Below are 19,451 nucleotides of genomic sequence, written 5' to 3'. Positions count from 1 at the left end.
AGTAATTCCACGAATGGCCAAGCAGTTGTTAGGTTAGTTGGGTTAGTAACTCTAATAAAAATAAAAGGAAAGGTGTCTTTTCTTTCCTGACTTAACTTACAACTTGTAAGATGAAGTCTACTGTGCTTTTTTTTTAAAGAACTTAAGAGAAACTAACAGGAAACTTAAAGAGAACAGTGATTCCTTTAAAGGAGAATGCTTTGAATCGCTTTATAAAGCTCAGAAAATCGCTTGGCCACGGAAACACTTGGCACCAGGGGCCTATTGCTGGTTAAAAGAATAAATGGATAATGAGGCAGATACACATAAAAGGGTTTTTTTTTTTTTTTTTTAAATGTTATGAATCATCATGAATTGTTACTATTTTCTAACATGCTGAGTACATTATCTAACTTGTTTACTTTTTGTAATGGTAAGAACAGGATCCTGACATGTCCCTATATGTGCTTTCAGGACATTTTTGACCAATAAAAATCCAGATGTATAGCAATTCTATTTGACTTGCTTCTCCATTGTCTGTCTGTCTTTAGAAGTGTTAAGTTCTAAATGTGCTTTACTTTTCAAAGAGGAAATTTTCAACTAAACAGCAATTTAATGTGCTATATTTTTATTGTATAAATACTATAATTATCTAAGTTGGCTACCTCTAATTCTAGAAAAAAAAAATTTTTATAAGCTGCAAATTCAGGTTACTACCTCATGGTTAACTAACTGCCATCCTCAGCATCATTATGTGGGGAAGTCAGAAGAAACAAAAATTAATATGACAATAAATGCTTCCCTATGCTAGTTTTATTTATAGACTATAAAATATATAATTGATATTTAACTTCATTGTTAAATTTATTGTTAATTTTATTCATTGTTGATTTTATTGTTACAATATTTGAAAAGTAATAATTTCAGTTTTTCCCTATTTCCATTTCCAGCAGACAAGCATCTTTATTTTTTTCATCCATTATCTAAAGACAGTGAAGGGCCTGCTGCATTTGAAATAGCTCATTCTGCTTTGAACAATGACTGAAACAATGTGTGCCTGGCAGTCACTAGCACCTTGTGCCCATCCCTATTTATTTTGATTTCATTCAGTCTTATGTAATTTGCCATCAATGGTTTCCCATCAATAAATAATGGTTTCAAGCCATACACAGAAAAATGTTTAGTTCTATCAGATTTTATCCCACACTAAGCCTTTTATCTGAAATATTAATAAAAAAAAAATTTTGAATATTCCGTTAAAAAAATCATATAAAGCACATTACAAATTCCCAACTTAAAAGAAAATTAATATGACTTTGATAAATCCAATATTGGATATTTTAATTGCATTTCTAAATTCACTGTAAAAATAATAATACCTTTCCCTAATCATAGGTGTCTGTTGCTTAGAACGAGAAGATATCTTAGGGGTCTCCAAAACTGTACCATCTAATGAACATGTCTTCTTATGATTGATATTTTGACCTCCAAGAGCTTCACTTGGACATGAACCAGATCTAAGATAGTGTGGAATAAAAATCATAAAAGTTTTATTTCTTTATCTAATATGTTGAGTAAAGGACAGTGAGTGAACAGAAATATAAAATGAAGAGATAATACTATTTCCATGTGTAACAAAAAGTTTAGCTGTCAAGAATGCAGTACCCCACATCTAATACAATAATTGCTGAACCAATTGTAACATGCTAAGTTTCTGCATCTACTCCAAAACACCATCACCAGAGCGAAAATGGATGTTTTATTTTATTCCATTCAATTGCACTTCGTTTTGTGAAGTCAATCTTTGCGATATGACAGCTAAATCCCACTTTCAGCCTTGCAATGGTATCACATGGCTGATACAAAAACATAGACTTACACCGATGAGCCAAAACATTATGACCACCTATCTAATATGATGTTGATCCTTCACATGTAGCCAAAACAGCTCGTACCCAGCGAGGCAGGTCACTACAAAATTTCTAAATGTGCCTTGTGGTATCTGGTACCAACACGTAACCAGCAGATCCTTCAACTCCTGTAAAGTCTGTGGTTGAGACCCTGTAGATCGGAGTTTCTATTCCAACACAAACCACAAATGCTCGATGGGATTGATGTCTGGGGAATTTGGAGGGCAGGGCAATACCTGTAAGTCTTCCTCATGTTCTGCGAACCAGTCTCGAACAATCCGGGCGGTGTGGCATGGCGCATTATCCTGCTGAAAGATGGCACCGCCAGAGGGGAAGACTGTTGCATTAAAGGGTGTACCTGGTCAGCAATGATGTTTAGGAAGGTGGTAGACATCAGAGTTCCAGGCACATGGATAACTGGATCCAGGGTATCCCAGTAGAACATCGCCCAAAGCATGACACCACCGCCACCGGCTTGTTTCATCCCGTGGTGCATCCAGGCGCCATCACTTCCCCCCAGGTAAATGGCACACATGTACGCGGCCATCCACATTGTGCAACTGGAAATGTAATACATCGAATCAAACAACCTTCTTCCAATCACTCAAGGTCCAGTTTTGATGCTCATGCGCCCATTGTAGGTGCTGTTGCCAGTGAACTGTGGTTAGCATGGGCACTCAGAATGGCCTGTGGTTACACAGCTCCATTTTAAGCAAGGTTTGATGTACTGTGTGTGTGTGTTGTGACACATTACTCCCATCACAAGCATTCCAATTACCGTTGCAACGGAAGGGCGCCACAGTCGCCCTTCTGTTGCCATGTACCATCCAGGAGAGCCTTTGCTCACCTCGAGCATCAATGAGCTGTGGTCGTCCAACACCTCGCCGGTGGTTCGTGGGTTCCCCCTCCTCGGACCACTTTCGGTAGGTACTAACCACGGCTGACTGTGAGCATCCCACCAGCCATGCCATTTCAGATATGCTCTGACCCAGTCGTCTGGCCATACAATTTGGCCTTTTCAAACTCACTTAAGTTCGCTGCCTTTCCCATCTGAATTACAAGAGTAACACTGATTAATGGAGCTCAGTATCAGGTGTTTTTTATACTGTGTCCCAACCCGTGCAAGAGCCGTAGTTCACATGCAGTTGCTTCAATTTGCATAACGACTTGCTGGTCATAATGTTTTGGCTCATTGGTGTATAACAATTGGTTCTGGAGGTTCATCGCAAACATTCCTCAGCAATAACAACTGAGGCTACCAAGTGGGAGTCTAAAATGCTGATAGCGGTGATCCCATTTGTAAGCCAAGTGAACTGAATTTTGGCAAAATATGGTCACTCTGTAACTACCAAATCTTCTGGTTAGTGGTATTATCAGAAATTTAGTGGGAACCTGTATCTCCAATATGAGGCATAAAAATTAGCACATCAGATGTAACCAGCAAGGTGTGAACAAAAACACAAGTTAAGTAAAGGTCTGATATCCGGAGGAATGGCCAACCCTCTAGGCCAAATGATGCTAAACTAATGGCATGCATGCCACAAGGGATGTGCACAGGAAGATACACTGCCATACCATTAACATCTGGACACCTGCATATCTACAAATCATCTGTATTTAAAGGGAAAACTAATATTATGTGATGAAACCTTTAATCTCCATGGAATACACTCTATCAGTTTTTTGATAAATATCCTCCAATATTTTCTACCATTCAGCCTTCAAAGCAGTAACCAGTTCAGCAGTTCTTGGGCAGTCTCTTCTCACACACAATCAATAATTCAATTCATCCCAGAGGTTCTCCACAGAATTGTGGTCAGTACTCTGGGCTGGCAAATCCAGCTTTTCAAAGCTCACATCCTCCAGTCTGTCACAATGGGAGAAGTATGACAAGGAGCAATGTCTTGATGATATAGATACATGTCTTCATTAAAGAACTGCCACAACACAGGTAATGAATTATCATCCAGGAAGTCTAGACAGACCTCAAACATTCATGGTTTTGTCCAAGACAACCAACAGTCCTATTCCAAACCAAGGAAAACAGCCTTGGACCATCATTACACACTGCACTTCATTGCCAGGACAATAAAGTTCAGCAGGTAGCATACATAGGGAATACACCACACCCAGGTTGGTAAGGCTGATAAACCATGGGCATGAGATTGACATTCATACAGTACTTTGACTTGCATTTGAGTGGACGATTCTTTGCAGGGCTCTCCTGTCACATTGCTTCAGCTTCAGAGACTTTCTGGGTTGTTTTGTCAACTGGGATCAAGGCATGTCTGCCAGGAAAAAAATTAATGATGTAGAGCAAATTTCTTTAAAGGGCACAAAAGGTGATATTGTTATACACGTTGGCATTAATGGTGTAAAGAGTAGGAGACCTGCGGACTTACTTAACAAGTACAGGTCAATGTTCAAAAATATGTCATGAGTTACGGTTAAATTTGAAATCTGTAATTCTGCCCAGACATGATAGGAGGGAGTATATGATGAGAGCCTTGTCAATCAATTTGGCCCTGAACAGATTGTGAAAGGCTCATGAGTTAGAATTTTTCTCAGTGTGATCTGTGCTTGTTAACAGGAGAGTGCTTCTATAGATGGGATACACTTAAACAGAAAGGGTGCAAGACTATTTGCTCATTCTATCAAGTCAGTGTTAGGTGAGTCAGAAAACTCCTAACTTCAGGGAATACACAGACTAACATATTAACAATAACTGTAGGCAGAGGTGAAAGTGATTCTTGTACTGCTTCTATTAAAAAATGAGCAGCAGCCTGGAAAGAAAAGTAAGTGCTGGGGATTTCAGAAACTAGTGGGATTCGTCACACAGCACAAAAATAAATACATGGGCTGTGTAACTAAGAGTAAGAACAGGTGCATGAATACTTACTGTACCAATGCTAGGAGTACAGTAAATAAATCCAATGAAATTCAGACAACAAATGCAGATATTCTTGGGATATCAGAAACATGGTGTCACACAAATATAAAAAATGCAATTTTTGAATTTGGGGAGTACAATGTGTACAGAAAGAACATATATGTGTACCCTGTCTATGGTGACTCCCAGACTAATGTCCATCTCCACCTACGTACAGTAAGGACAGACAGGATAGGAAGGGAGGAGGAGTTATGCTCTTAGTTAGGAAACACTAAATCTAAATCTAGTATATCCAGTTGACATGAGTTTCTAGTGCAATGTTGAGTCTGTTTAGTGTGACATAAACACCTGGAAAGCAACGAGAGCAGGAGTGTGTTATGGACCTAATGACTCTGAGAAGTACGACGAACTACTAAACAGAGAAATATAATGAACCAGTAAATCAGAAATGTCTTATAATGTGGGATTTTAACTTTCAAGGTATTGACTGGAACTGGCGGGTTGGTCACTCGCACACTAGCAAGACTTTTGTGGATTTAATGGATGCCTATTTTCTACAGTAGCATGTCTGAAGGCAACCAGAGAGAGAGAGAGAGAGAGAGAGAGAGAGAGAGAGAGAGAGAGAGAGAGAGAGAGAGAGAGAGAGTAATACTCTTGATCTGATTATCAGCAGTGATTATTCATGCATTAAGAATCTGCAGATAAAGGTACCACTAGGTGACAGTGATCATTGGGTAATGATGTGGGATTTACTTAAAGATGTAACTACTGTCTGGGGTAAAAGGTAGCATTTTTGCTTCTGTAAAGGTGACTATGGTAGTCTCAGTTTTAAAATTCTGTACAATGGGACCACTGATGATGTTACCAATAGCAAATTTTAAGTGATAAGCATTCAAGGAATTAATCTTGGAATATGGTCACTATTAGGCTATTAGAAGCTATTAGGCTTTTCATACCAACTAAAAATACTGTTCAAGGTTTAGGCCTAAATGGATGTCAGGTGAACTAATGAGACTTGTGGCAGAGAAGAAATCTGCATGGGATTCATATTTCTTCGAATCAGGCGAAACAGAATAGATATCTACCTATGGTAAATATAAACTAGTCATCAATTCAAAAAGGACTTTAGGCTAGCAAAAGCAGAGATTACAAGAAATCTTTGACAATGGATGCAAACATCAAAGACTTCTTTACTTATGTAAACTCTAGAAGGAAGGGGATGAATCAGATTGGTCCACTTGATATTACTTTTATGTTCAACAACATTGAACATAAAAGACTGCTTAACAAATTGGGTGTGGTATTAAGGACAACCTGCTGCTATGGATAAAGGGATAGTTGTGTGGGAGAAGATGGAGATTGGTAATCAATGGACACTGTTCTTCATGGACTAACATTATTAGTGGAGTCCCCCAGGGTTAAGTGTTGGCCCATTGTTGTTTTCTATATTTATCAATAATACAGATGAAGGTATATCCAGCCTAATGTCCAAGTTTGCAGATGATACAAAGGTTGGCAACGTTATTAATGACAGTACACTGTTGCAACTATATCTAGAAAACTTGGGAAGATGGGTTGAGAAATGGCAACTGAAGTTTAACATTGACAAATACAAAGTACTACATATGGGTAGCAGTAATGCCAGAGTAAAGTAATACCACACTCAGGTTAGTGGAGAATGAAATAAACTGGGATAACTGTACAGTTAGGTATAAAGTATTCAGAGCAGTGCAGACAGACTGCCAGAGCAGCTCATGGCCTCTTGTCAATGGTATACAGGAACTTTGCTAGCAGAGCAGGGATAAGGAGGTGATTATCCCTTTGTATAAGGCAATGGTCAGACCACATCTTGACTACTGCATACAGGTCTGGAGGTCTCATTTTAGGAAGGATGTAGAGCTGCTAGAATGAGTACAAAGAAGGGCAATGAGATTGGCAAATGGAACAAGGGGTTGCTCTTATGAAGAAAGGCTTAAGTTCTGCAAATTGCAGCATCCGGAGACTAGGCACCTGTGAGGTGATCTGACTAAGGCATTTACGGCTTTGAATGGTTTAAGCAAGCTCAATGCTGATGGGGTTATACCACTTGCTCAGATTATGCACTTATGGAGCATAATTTCAAATTATGGAAAGCCAATTGCAGAATAGCTGTGTGGAAATTTGCCTTTAGCCAGAGAGTGTTTGATTGCTGGAATAAACTTACATCTGTTGTTGTGGAAGTTGATAGCTTAAATAAATTCAAGGAAGAACTGGATAAACATTTGGATTGAATAGATAGGTGAAATGGGAAGTGTTTTTTTTTTTGGCTGATGGTGTATAAGCTTGCTTTCTTGCATTATATGCCACTACTAATGCTAACTTAAGACTGATTGCTTATCTGTGTGCCCTATTTTTATTGTGCACAGTAAGTCTGTTAACTCCATTGATTGGGGGAATTTTACATTCACAATACTACTGTCTCTCCGAAAGCCTACAGGCATATTTATAGTTTTCTCTGACACATGGTGCAGTGCTTGTGTAGCACCATCTATCAATGAAGGTGCCTGCATATTAGCGGTAGGACAGTGTATACCAGCACACAGCCATTTACAAATATTTCATATTATATTAAAAAAAGTGTTTTATATTTAAAGAGAAATTTGTTTTATATTCTATAAGCTACATTTAACAGTGAAAACCATAAATGTAATTGTGCAAAAAATTATGCTGTGGCAAGCAAAATCCTCATTAGAAAATTTCACTATTACCATTTAATAATATCAGTAAAAACTGTTTAATAATTTTAGGTTTTTTTTTTTATGGTATGAGAAAATTGTTACATTTTGGTTTCAGCTCATTTTTGGCATGTAGGCTAAAAAACATCAGAATTTTTTAGCCATATGATTAAAGGAAGTCCCAAGCTTCTACTGCACCAGCCAAGGAACGCACACACCCTCACATTAAATAAATAAAATAAACTACCTGTGAATTTTTCTCCCCACATAGGTAGCTATCCACTGACCTTTGAATATCTTAAGTGATCAGCTTCAACCCACTGAAGCAAGTAATTAACAACTTGCTGGTTAAAAGAAAACTTCCTACAATCCATTCTAAACCTCTTTCCTACTTCTTATATCATTTATAACTGTGAAATTTTGCTTTAATTCATTTTACTGTTCTCCTCTCAGGGACTAACAGACCTTAATCAGGTCCCATCTATGGTAAAATAAATAAACTACCTGTGAATTTTTCCTGAGAATATATGGGCTACAAGACTTGTAGCCCATATATTCTCATCTCAATGAACACTGCCCATCTCTAAACACTTTCAAGAAGAGCTCAATATAATTTTTTAGGTGTCTCCAAAATTTCAGTATTTCAAGACAGGTTTACAACTGACTTAAACAGTGATTGTAACCTCCAAATCTACAAGCAAATGTTTGCTAAATGACTGACAGGAACACCATAGTCACTCTTTCCACTTGTCGACACTGCATTGAGAACTTGATGTTACCCTAATTGTAATCCCCCCATATACCTTTTTCCCATATGATTTTTAATTCAACTCTGACCAAGAATAAGTTATTGTATTGTTAGTATTTCATACTGCTGCCATTTTTCTGATCCTTGAAGCCTAGCGAAGTTGTCCTGTAGAAGCTCTGCTTGACACCATTCATAAACCACTCTCTGAATCTTGACATCAAACCCTCATCCCTTTTTTGATATCATTTAGTGAGACACAACAGCCATCCTACCTCCTGCCCTGCGATCCCAACATGTTCCATCTGATACATTATCCTCCCATGCAGGACTGAATCAAATGCTTTGCTAAAATCCATATAAACAAATTTCCTCAGGTGCTCACATCTGGTGAGTATGGACTTGGTACACCCAGGATCCTGAGCTGGATATCATCATTCTTCTCTTTCTTGGTGATTTCCTTCTACTTCTGACTCTCTCTCTTTCTCTCTCAGGGTAACTCAGAAATGTTTTTTTTTTTTTTTTTTTTTTTTGGCTGGTACAGCAAAAGTCTCAGGCTTCCTTGCACCATATGGTTAATAATAATAATATTCAACAAATAATGACCATCCCGATCATCGTGTCAACCACCGGTATGGTGGTTGACACAATGATCGTGATTACAGCCTAGCAGCAATAGATCTCCCAGTGAACACCTACAAGGAACTGCAGAAAGTTGCAATCCTTAACACCTGTAGGATAGTCAGAGTTCCTCGACCAACAGTAACACTTAAACAACTAAACATAACTAAAACCACCCTGTGTACATGGTAGCAATACTTGTCGCGAGGTGGAACCCCCAATCAGGGAGAAATAATATAAGAGAGCAATAATAATAATAATGATGCTGTAATTATTTCTCACAACCAGCTAATGAGTGACTGTCAAAATTTAATAAGCCACAACAGCCACCCTACTTCCTGCCTTGCAATCCCAACATGTTCCAGCTGATACATGAACCTGTCTGAATCAAATGCTTTACGAAAATCGATATAAACAATTATTTATTTCCTACATCCAGCTAATGAATGACTCTGTCAAAATAGCTTGGTCCTTGAGGTTGTCACAAACATTCTCTCATATTCCAGACAAGCTGCACTTGCTATCAGCATTTTAGACACCCAGGTAGCTAGATGCACTTGCTACCTGGGAGTCTAAAACGCTGATGGAGCTGATATTCGGTTGACACTCAAGTCAAGTGGACCCAATTTCGGCGAAGTCCGGACAGTCTGTGACAGCCAAATCCTAAGTCCGGACAGTCTGTGACAGCCAAATCCTCTGCTCACCTTCACAATGGTGGGACTGTTAGTAATCATGGGTATAACCTCCATGCACAAGTACATGGTGGGTGACCACCCAGGCGTGAACCAACGTAAGCAGGGGTCAAGGTGTGGCGCCAACACCACATGGAGGAACGCCGCCCCTCTATGTTACCAGGCGGTACTAGGTGGTAGATTACTCTCATCAACCGGTGCAATACCACCACTTTGCTTACTGGAGGCTTGAAGTGGTGGAACCCACGTTTAGTCTCTAGAGCTAAGGTCCAGTCAACCCTTCCCTACCTCTTCCATTATGCAGTATGATTGATGACTTTTGAGGTTATGATGAACATCGTAGCGAGATCCAATATTCCTTACATTTTGAGGGTACAGCTCTAAAATGGTGTTCGCAGGCTGGCCGCTAGTTAGTACACCGGACAGAACCTATTGTTAACTCTCTAGGAGGCTTCCGGATCAGCTAGTGTATAACCTTGCTACCTCTACTCTGCCAGATAGTGACTTAAGGGAGTCCGAGTAGTGTATGTGTGTGTGTGTGTGCAGGGAGCATTGTCGAGGCCACGTTATGTCAAGGATCTGGGTATATTCTTACCATGTGTATGCCATATCCAAAAATTTCGTTACTTCATACAGCATATGCCACCCACTTTTTTCTTAATATTGATTACACCATGAATTGTCAAACTAACAGAGCAAGCTTATCTGCGAAAAGATCTAAACCTCCCAAGGACTTCCTAATTCATTTCACATATATATGTGGTCTCAATTCTAATTTTAACAATGTCCATTTCCACTTGCAGTCTGCCAAACCCCATGTACTTTTTTTGACAGAATCTCAGTTATCGGTTGATTCAACTACTGATCATCTCAGATGACCAAATTATTCGCTGTATGATTCCTTTCGCCTCAAAGGTGGTACTTGCATATGCCTGTTCTGATATTCCGTGTCAGAGACTTGGCAATTTGAAATCTACTCTCTTTGATCTTCTCTGGCTTAAAATATCTTGACCTCGTTGTGTCAAATTTATCTATTGTCTCTACCGTTCTCCCAACTTAACTAATCACCTGGAGCTTTTTGAAGTCCTCTCTTTGCAACTTGACTTTCTCCAGTCCAACTTTCCTAACAGTGAGGTAATTTTTCTTGGTGATTTTAATTTCACAACTCCAGCTGGCTTCCGTTTTTCAGTCACACCAACCCAGTTGGTCGAGATGCTGAGGCGTTTGCAATTACTAATGACCTTGCACAGATTGTTCATTTACCTACAAGAATACCGGACAATCCTAATCATACAGCCAACACGCTTGATCTTTTTCTCACAAATAACCCTTCTAAGTACACGGTAAAAGTCAGAGGTCCTTTAGGCACTTCAGATCACAACTTGGTGATTATCTCTTCTCCAATGGAGCCTTTATCTCATGGCTATCCCCAACCTCGTGTTGCTTGGCATTACAAGAATGCAAAATGGGATGACCTGCGAAATTTCTTTTCCTTAGTTGGATTACTGTTTCAAAACTTCTGATGTCAACGTTTGCTCAGATCGTGTCAGTGAAATTATTCTTGCAGGAATGCAATCCTTCATCCCACACTCCACTTTAAAATCTCATCCTTTATCTAAACCTTGGTTTTCCAATAAATGTGCTAAGGCTGTTCAAGAGAAGAATGTTGCATATCGTAATTGGCTTGTTTCTAATTCTCCAGTTTCATTTTCTGCCTACACCAAAGCTCGCAACAATTGTAAAGCAGTTATTAATCAGTCCAAACTAGAGTTTGAACAGGCTAAGAGTAGAAAACTTGCTTCTTGCCCTAATGGTAGCCGAGCATTCTGGTCCCTTGCCAAAGCTATTGGCCGCAACTTTTGCCCATCTCTGCTCCCACCTCTGTCCAAACCAGATGGTTCTGTTGTCACTTCAGCCAAGGATAAAGCTAACCTGCTAGCATCCCATTTTTTTCCAGCTCATATATTAATGATCTTGGTAAAACACCTCCCACCATTTCCAACACGCTCCATTCAATGCCTCCTGTGGTCTTCCGTCAAAGGGATATCAGAAGGATTTTGATGAATCTTGATGCTAAGAAAGCTCCAGGTCCTAATGGAATTTCTCCACTTGTACTCAAAACCTGTACTCCAGAACTTACTCCCATTTTTTGCCGCCTTTTTTCACTTTCCTATTCCAAAGGTGTTTTTCCTTCTGCTTGGAAATTTCCGCATATCCAGCCAGTTCCTAAAAAGGATGACAAAACTCTTCCATCCAATTATCGTCCCATTGCAATTACTTCTACTCTTTCTAAAGTAATGGAGAAATCAATTAACCGCCAACTCCTAAACTAAACAGAAACCTTCAGTTTGATCAACGATCGCCTGTATGGATTCTGTCAATGTCGATCCATGGTGATATTCTGGCTTATGTTACCCATTTATGGACTAATTTAATGGAAAGGTTTGGTGAAACACAAGTAGTTGCTCTTGACATCTCAAAGGCTTTCGATCATGTTTGGCATAAAGGTCTTCTAAACAAGCTTCCATCTTATGGTTTTCCAACTGTTTTTAGTAATTGGTTATCCAGTTTTCTCTCTGATCACTCACTGAGGGTGATGGTAGATGGCTCTCTGTCTTCTAACTTCTCCACTAATGCCGGTGTCCCCCAAGGTTCAGTTCGTTCCCCCCACATTTTTCCTCTTGTATATTAAAGACCTTCTTCCATTGACTGGAAATCCTATCCATAGTTTTACCGATGATAGCACATTGCATTCCACTTTCCATTTTGAGAAACCTTGCCCTGTTCAATCAGCTTCAACTTCTCGAAAATCTGCTACCAATTCCTTAAATGCCGATCTTCAGGTAATTCTCCAGTGGGGAAAATACAACTTTGTTGATTTCAATCCTTCTAAAACTTAGTCTTGTCTTATATCTCGCAAAAAGGATTCTTCTGCTTCTATGCTTATCTTTAGTGACACTCCGATTTCTAGGCAAAATGATATCTCTTTTGGAATTACCCTGACTTCTAATCTCTCTTGGCACAAGCACATTACAAATATTGCTTCATCTGCATCTAAAAAACTTGGTTTTCTCTTTCGTTCTCAGCGTTACTTTTCTTCCAAACAGCTGCTCACTCTGTATAAATATGAAATCCGCCCTGCCATGGAATATTGTTCCCACATCTGGGGTGGTGCCCCCAAAACCTCTCTCAGGCTTCTTGATTCCTTCAGAAGAGGGCAGTTAGGTTAATTAATGATTCATCTCTAACAGAGTCTCTCCACTCGCTGTCTCATAGACGTACCTGTTTTTGCTGCATGCCTCTTCTACAGATACTTCCATGGGCACTGTTCTTCTGAATTGGTTTCTATAATTCCCACTCTCTCTTTCAAAACAGTCCGAACATGTGCCGCCACCATTCAACATCCATTTACTGTCCAACTTCAAACTCACAGAACCAACTTTTCATCTTCCTCGTTTATTCATTCAACTGCCGTTTCTGGAACAACCTTCCTTCATAATTACAGTCTACAGAAGTTCAAGTCCAATGTTAACAAATATCTTCTTTCACCTTCTCAACCTCCAACCCAAGCATGGTACTAAGTACTATAGGTTCTAATACCTCTCGTGTTTGCGGTTTACATAGAAAAAAGAAAAAAAAAAAAAAAAAAAAACTAACCAGGTTGGTTAAACATAACATTCCCTTTACAAAACTGTGTTGTTTCCTTCAGAAATCCATTTGTATCTAAATGACCTTGTGCTGAACTCCTGATTGTTGCCTTCAAGATTTTTCCTACTAATGAGATAAGACTAACTGGCACAGTTTACTCGCTTCAATCTAGAACCACCTTTATGTACTGGCAATACATTCACACTTCTCCAATTCAAAGGATATTTTCTTTGGACTGGAGAAGATTTCTGGGAACATGCAAGCACACACATGCACACATAATATTGGAGCATCACTTGCCTTTAAGCTTGAAAGTTTTTGCAATGAACGGTGTTCTGCAGTTTTAATATCACTAATTTCATGCTGCACAGCTTCATTTCTGCAGTTTCTCCCCACAATGAAGAGTCTCATCAGTAAAGTATGATGCAAATTCTTATTCAATTGAACAGAACATCAGCTGTATTACATAGACTATCCAGCACACATTACAGTAGGGTCCAATTCAATTCATTCTTTTCTTCAGTGTATTCATATACGCAAAAAATTCCTTGTCCCCGCTCTTTACTCTCTTAGCAATCAAGGTTTGGTAATTTGCCACTGTCAGACTAACCATTTCTGGGTACTACAGTATAATCTCGTTAATACAAACTCTGTTTATACAAAGTACTTGTTTATATGAAGCATGTACACATTCCCCTGCAAAAGGATAGGCTTTTCTATGTATATATATTCCTTTATTACAAAATTCGGTTAATATGTATTATAAAGTTCTTTTTCACTCCGTGAGAAATAAATATTGTCATTTTGTATGTTTAATACAAATTTTGGCAGAGCGATCCGATTATTGCTCCCGCCACCTGGCTCCCTACTTCTAATTTTTAACAAGTCAGACGCTGACTTGTTAAAATTTTTTAACTGACTTGTTAAAAATCAGTTTTGTGTAAACAAAGCAGTTTATGGTAGCTACAACGTCAAGTGCACTCTGAAAAACATCTTTCTGAAGGATGAGTTGTTAAATTAACAAAAGAATAAAAAGTTTTTCTATGTTGCTTACATGCACTCCTTCCCTCTCCACGGGAATAAGGTCAGTTGCAATTGTTACTCCCAGTTCAAAGAGTCTTTTGCTATCGTATACAGCAATCTATTTTTTGTGCCATTTTATCTGAGCTGATGTCTTTTCAGAATTTGTCTTCAAATTAATTTAAAATTTTTTTATATTAAATCTTATCTAGCAGTGTCATGGTGACAAAACGTAGATGGAAAGAATTAAACTAAAAATTATACAAGAGGCTGATAGGATGGAAAGAAGCAAAACGGATATTGCAAAGGAATACAACATACCTTCACCTACTTTATCTACAATTCTGAAAATCCAAAAAAGACTTGAAGTGTGTTGTCACAATGGAGCAGTGATGAAAAACAGGAAACGAATTTGTGGTGCAAAACTGAGTTTTGTACCACAATATCAGGTCCGATTTTGCAAGAAAAGGCAAATTATCTAGCACAGCAACATGGAATTAGCAACTTCAAATGCAGCAGTGGCTGGCTCCAAAGATTTAAAAAAACTTGGTTTTGTGAAATGTTGCGGTGAGTCTGGATTAGTCGACAAAGAAAAGGCTACAGACTGGTTGTTTCTACCACAGTTCTTCTGTACAGTCCATCCTTGAAAAATATGAGGCAAAGAATATTTTTAACCTTGACGAGACAGGTTTATTTTATATTTTGCTGCCAAACAAAACATTTTCTGTTTGAGGAGAGCCTTGTCATGGTGGAAAATGAAGTAAACAGAGACTTGCTGTTCTGTTATGCTGCAATTCAGATGGCAATACAAAACTATGCCCACTTGTGATTGGTAAGTTTTCCAAACCAAGATGTTTTAAAGCAGTTAACCCTTCCCTGTGATTATGAGGCCAATAGAAGTGCTTGGCTTACGGTCAAAATTTTTCAGTCTTGGCTATCAGATTTGGACAGAAGAAGAATGGCTTCAGAAAAAAGGAACATTTTTTGATGATTCTAGGTCGTACAGCACATTCTGCCGAGACACTTAAGTTGGCAAATATACAGCTGTTGTTTTTACCCCCGAATACCACCAGTTTAATGCAACCACTGGATCACGGCATTATTTATAACCTCGAGAGAGCATATAGAGCCCGCCTGATAAGGTACTTGATCCGCAACATAGGAGGGAGCAATTTAAAGTTAAATTGGAATGTCTTGGATGCTATCTGTAATCTTGTTATTGCTTGGGAAAGCATTACATCAAGTGTAATAATCAACTGCTTCAAAAAAAGAGTGGCTTTGGAGAGAACATCATCGAAAAACATGGTCCAACAGATGAATATGATAGCAACAGTGAGGAATGGAGGAATTTGAAGTTTCTACCACTGCAATGCCAATGCCAGAAGAGCTGCTGGGTACCAAACAAAATGATGTTTTTGCTACCAGTGACAGTGAAAGTGAAGAAGCACGCACACTGCCATCTAAAAAAGATGCCCAAAATGCATTGAACATAATAGAGAATGCATTGGCCTGAAGTAACGTTGATAAAGAAACAACTATTGCATTTGATAACATCTGTGCTGTGGTTAAAAATGCATATAGGACAAAAACTGTGCAAACAACATTGGATTTTACTGTGATATTGGTTTTTACTGTGATACTAAAATATCGTATATATCAAAATATATACTAGTAAATTAATAAGAGGAGTTTACCTCAATATAGTACGTGGAACACTTCCGTATGATACCCTCCAGAAATTAAAACGGAAAAAACGAAAAAATCGACAACTTACCGGTACATTAAAGTAAAATATAAATAATTAAAGTAAAATATAAATAATTAAATAATCAATTTAACACAATTCAAAATCAATTCAAAACAATTAAAATTCAAATTAACGCAATTAAAAGAATCTAACGAAAATATTCAAAACGATTTTCCTTCCTGAAGCTGACAATGCTTTTCGACCGACTGTCGTGATCACAGGAATGAAAATTACCGAATCAGGCTAAACCTGCAACTTAAATAGTGATTATGTGTCTTCGCGCATGCGCGTAAAGGTCCACGCATCGGAGATCAAATATGGCCGCCGAACATTAACAGAATTCTCGTGTAATTTAATTTCAACGGTTTCTGCAATTAATAGTCGCGTATAATTACGTTGAACGTTAAGTATTTTGGCCTCGTTAAATAAAAAAGTATGTTTTTCGTTAATGGCATGAAAGGCTAATTCTGACGCTGCTGAACGAGAAGCACGAACAGAGGCTTCGTGTTGATTTACACGGATATTAAGAGAAAACCGCGTGGAACCCTGATAAGACGAGTCGCAATCACCGCAAGAAATGTTGTATACTAGATCATTAATTTGTGTTGCGAACGCCGAAAGAACCGAGCGATTGTTCAGTATAGTGTGTAACTTCCGTATAGGCCTAGCTATAATTTTAAATTCGGTATCTTTAAAGAATCTGTTAAGCTGTTTGTGCCACTGTTCAACATATGGGACAGAAATAAAGTATTTTTTGATATTACTATTGTTGATTGGTGCAGTATTTTGTATCCTATCCTTAGCTTGTACCCTAATTCGATTTATTGTGTTAATGGGATAACCCCTGTTCAAGAATCTGCTAGTTAATATTTGTATTTCTGAGTCTAAAGCAGAATCCGTCGTTGAATATTTATAGGCATTTAGAAATTGATTAAAGATAATCGATCTTTTGTAGGTGAACGGGGCGCCTCCGTAGCCAGGTGGGAAGGAGCAGCAGTGCGTAGCACATACTTCTTGATTAGACCGGGGTTCGAGCCCGTCACCACCAAATACGGAGGATGCGGAAAGGTCAGGGAAAGACCACCGCATATCCCGGAGTAATATGGCCTTAGTTGCTAATGCTCCTAAAAACCAAATAACAGGTGAACGGGTGGTAGCTATTATAATGTAGAAGCATACCGGTGTTTGTGGGTTTTCGATAGATGCTAAATTGTATTTTGTTCGAGTCCCGGGTAAGCGTGAAATTTAGAAAGTTTAATGACTTAGTATCCGTATCTTCCCTTTCCAGTGTAAATTTGAGTCTAGAATGAATATTGTTAAATGAATGTAAAATATCTTGGATAGTACTACTATCGGTAATAACTAGAACATCGTCTAAATACCTCCCATAGTATGTGATACGGGGACGAAAAGGTGTCAAATGTATCTGGTCAATCGTTGAGAGATAGATCTCTGACATTAAGCCACTCAGGCTCAAACCCATTGGTAATCCAAAAATTTGTTTGTACACCTTGTCTCGAAAGGTGATGTAGTTAGCCTCAACTAATAGTTTAATTAAGTGAAAAATCTCCTTTATAGGCTATCGCAGGACCAGATTTCACTTTTATCCAAAGGATTAAATTATAATTTACCACCTCGAAAGCTGCCAAAAAAAAACAATGCGTAATTGATTTTGAATTTGGACTTCGTAGTGTTCCACAAAAAGATGTATTTATTCAACAAGTTAACCAAGTAGTGAATAACATAAAAGAAACACGACTTCCTAAATTGAATACACATGACAGTTCAGCTTTACGAGAACTTCGAGAAAATAAGGACATTATTATACAGAGGGCAGATAAAGGAGATACAGTGGTAATACTAGATAAACATGATTATATTAATAAGTTAGATTCAGTTGTATCTGATAGCTCCACTTATTGTGAAGTGGACCCGACACTGTTTACCAATTTGGTAAATCAATACAATAAAACGTTAACCACATATCGTAAAAACGACTACATTACTATGGTTCAGTTGAAGGAATTGAAGTCCAGAACATACAATATTCCTGCACTTTTTGGTCAGGTAAAATTACACAAACCTGGATTTCCGATTCGACCTATTGTTTCCTACAGGAACTCGGCATTTTCAGCCTTAGCCACACATGTATATAACATTATAAAACCTTTTAGACAGGTTATACAATTTGGGATTAAGAATTACGATACATTATTTAATAATCTTAAAGACTGTAGACTCGGCGACAATGACAATTTATTCTCATTAGATGTTACATCATTATATACGAATGTAAACGTTGAATACACATTAGATATTATTTGGGATATGTTAAATAAAAACTCGACACCGATTAATTATACGAAGCTGCCTATAAAGGAGATTTTTCACTTAATTAAACTATTAGTTGAGGCTAACTACATCACCTTTCGAGACAAGGTGTACAAACAAATTTTTGGATTACCAATGGGTTTGAGCCTGAGTGGCTTAATGTCAGAGATCTATCTCTCAACGATTGAGCAGATACATTTGACACCTTTTCGTCCCCGTATCACATACTATGGGAGGTATTTAGACGATGTTCTAGTTATTACCGATAGTAGTACTATCCAAGATATTTTACATTCGTTTAACAATATTCATTCTAGACTCAAATTTACACTGGAAAGGGAAGATACGGATACTAAGTCATTAAACTTTCTAAATTTCACGCTTACCCGGGACTCGAACAAAATACAATTTAGCATCTATCGAAAACCCACAAACACCGGTATGCTTCTACATTATAATAGCTACCACCCGTTCACCTACAAAAGATCGATTATCTTTAATCAATTTCTAAATGCCTATAAATATTCAACGACGGATTCTGCTTTAGACTCAGAAATACAAATATTAACTAGCAGATTCTTGAACAGGGGTTATCCCATTAACACAATAAATCGAATTAGGGTACAAGCTAAGGATAGGATACAAAATACTGCACCAATCAACAATAGTAATATCAAAAAATACTTTATTTCTGTCCCATATGTTGAACAGTGGCACAAAACAGCTTAACAGATTCTTTAAAGATACCGAATTTAAAATTATAGCTAGGCCTATACGGAAGTTACACACTATACTGAACAATCGCTCGGTTCTTTCGGCGTTCGCAACACAAATTAATGATCTAGTATACAACATTTCTTGCGGTGATTGCGACTCGTCTTATCAGGGTTCCACGCGGTTTTCTCTTAATATCCGTGTAAATCAACACGAAGCCTCTGTTCGTGCTTCTCGTTCAGCAGCATCAGAATTAGCCTTTCATGCCATTAACGAAAAACATACTTTTTTATTTAACGAGGCCAAAATACTTAACGTTCAACGTAATTATACGCGACTATTAATTGCAGAAACCGTTGAAATTAAATTACACGAGAATTCTGTTAATGTTCGGCGGCCATATTTGATCTCCGATGCGTGGACCTTTACGCGCATGCGCG

General features: G+C 38.2%; 1 protein-coding gene across 1 annotated transcript in view; it reads right to left on the bottom strand.

Moving 5' to 3' along the window:
• POSH (SH3 domain containing ring finger posh) overlaps positions 1–19,451 on the bottom strand; it is a 372,146-nt gene that overhangs the window by 24,916 nt on the left and 327,779 nt on the right. Inside the window, exon 13 of the mRNA XM_090379928.1 lies at positions 1,359–1,496. Within this exon, the coding sequence (XP_090236054.1) occupies positions 1,359–1,496 (138 nt within the window). The remainder of the gene's footprint in view (positions 1–1,358; positions 1,497–19,451) is intronic.

The sequence above is a fragment of the Mastigoproctus giganteus genome, chromosome 8 (assembly GCF_048544385.1).
Source record: "Mastigoproctus giganteus isolate SK-2022 chromosome 8, ASM4854438v1, whole genome shotgun sequence".
NCBI lineage: Eukaryota > Metazoa > Arthropoda > Arachnida > Uropygi > Thelyphonidae > Mastigoproctus > Mastigoproctus giganteus.
Note: the sequence above shows the minus strand (reverse complement) of the source record. Positions and strands in the feature narration are given on the sequence as shown.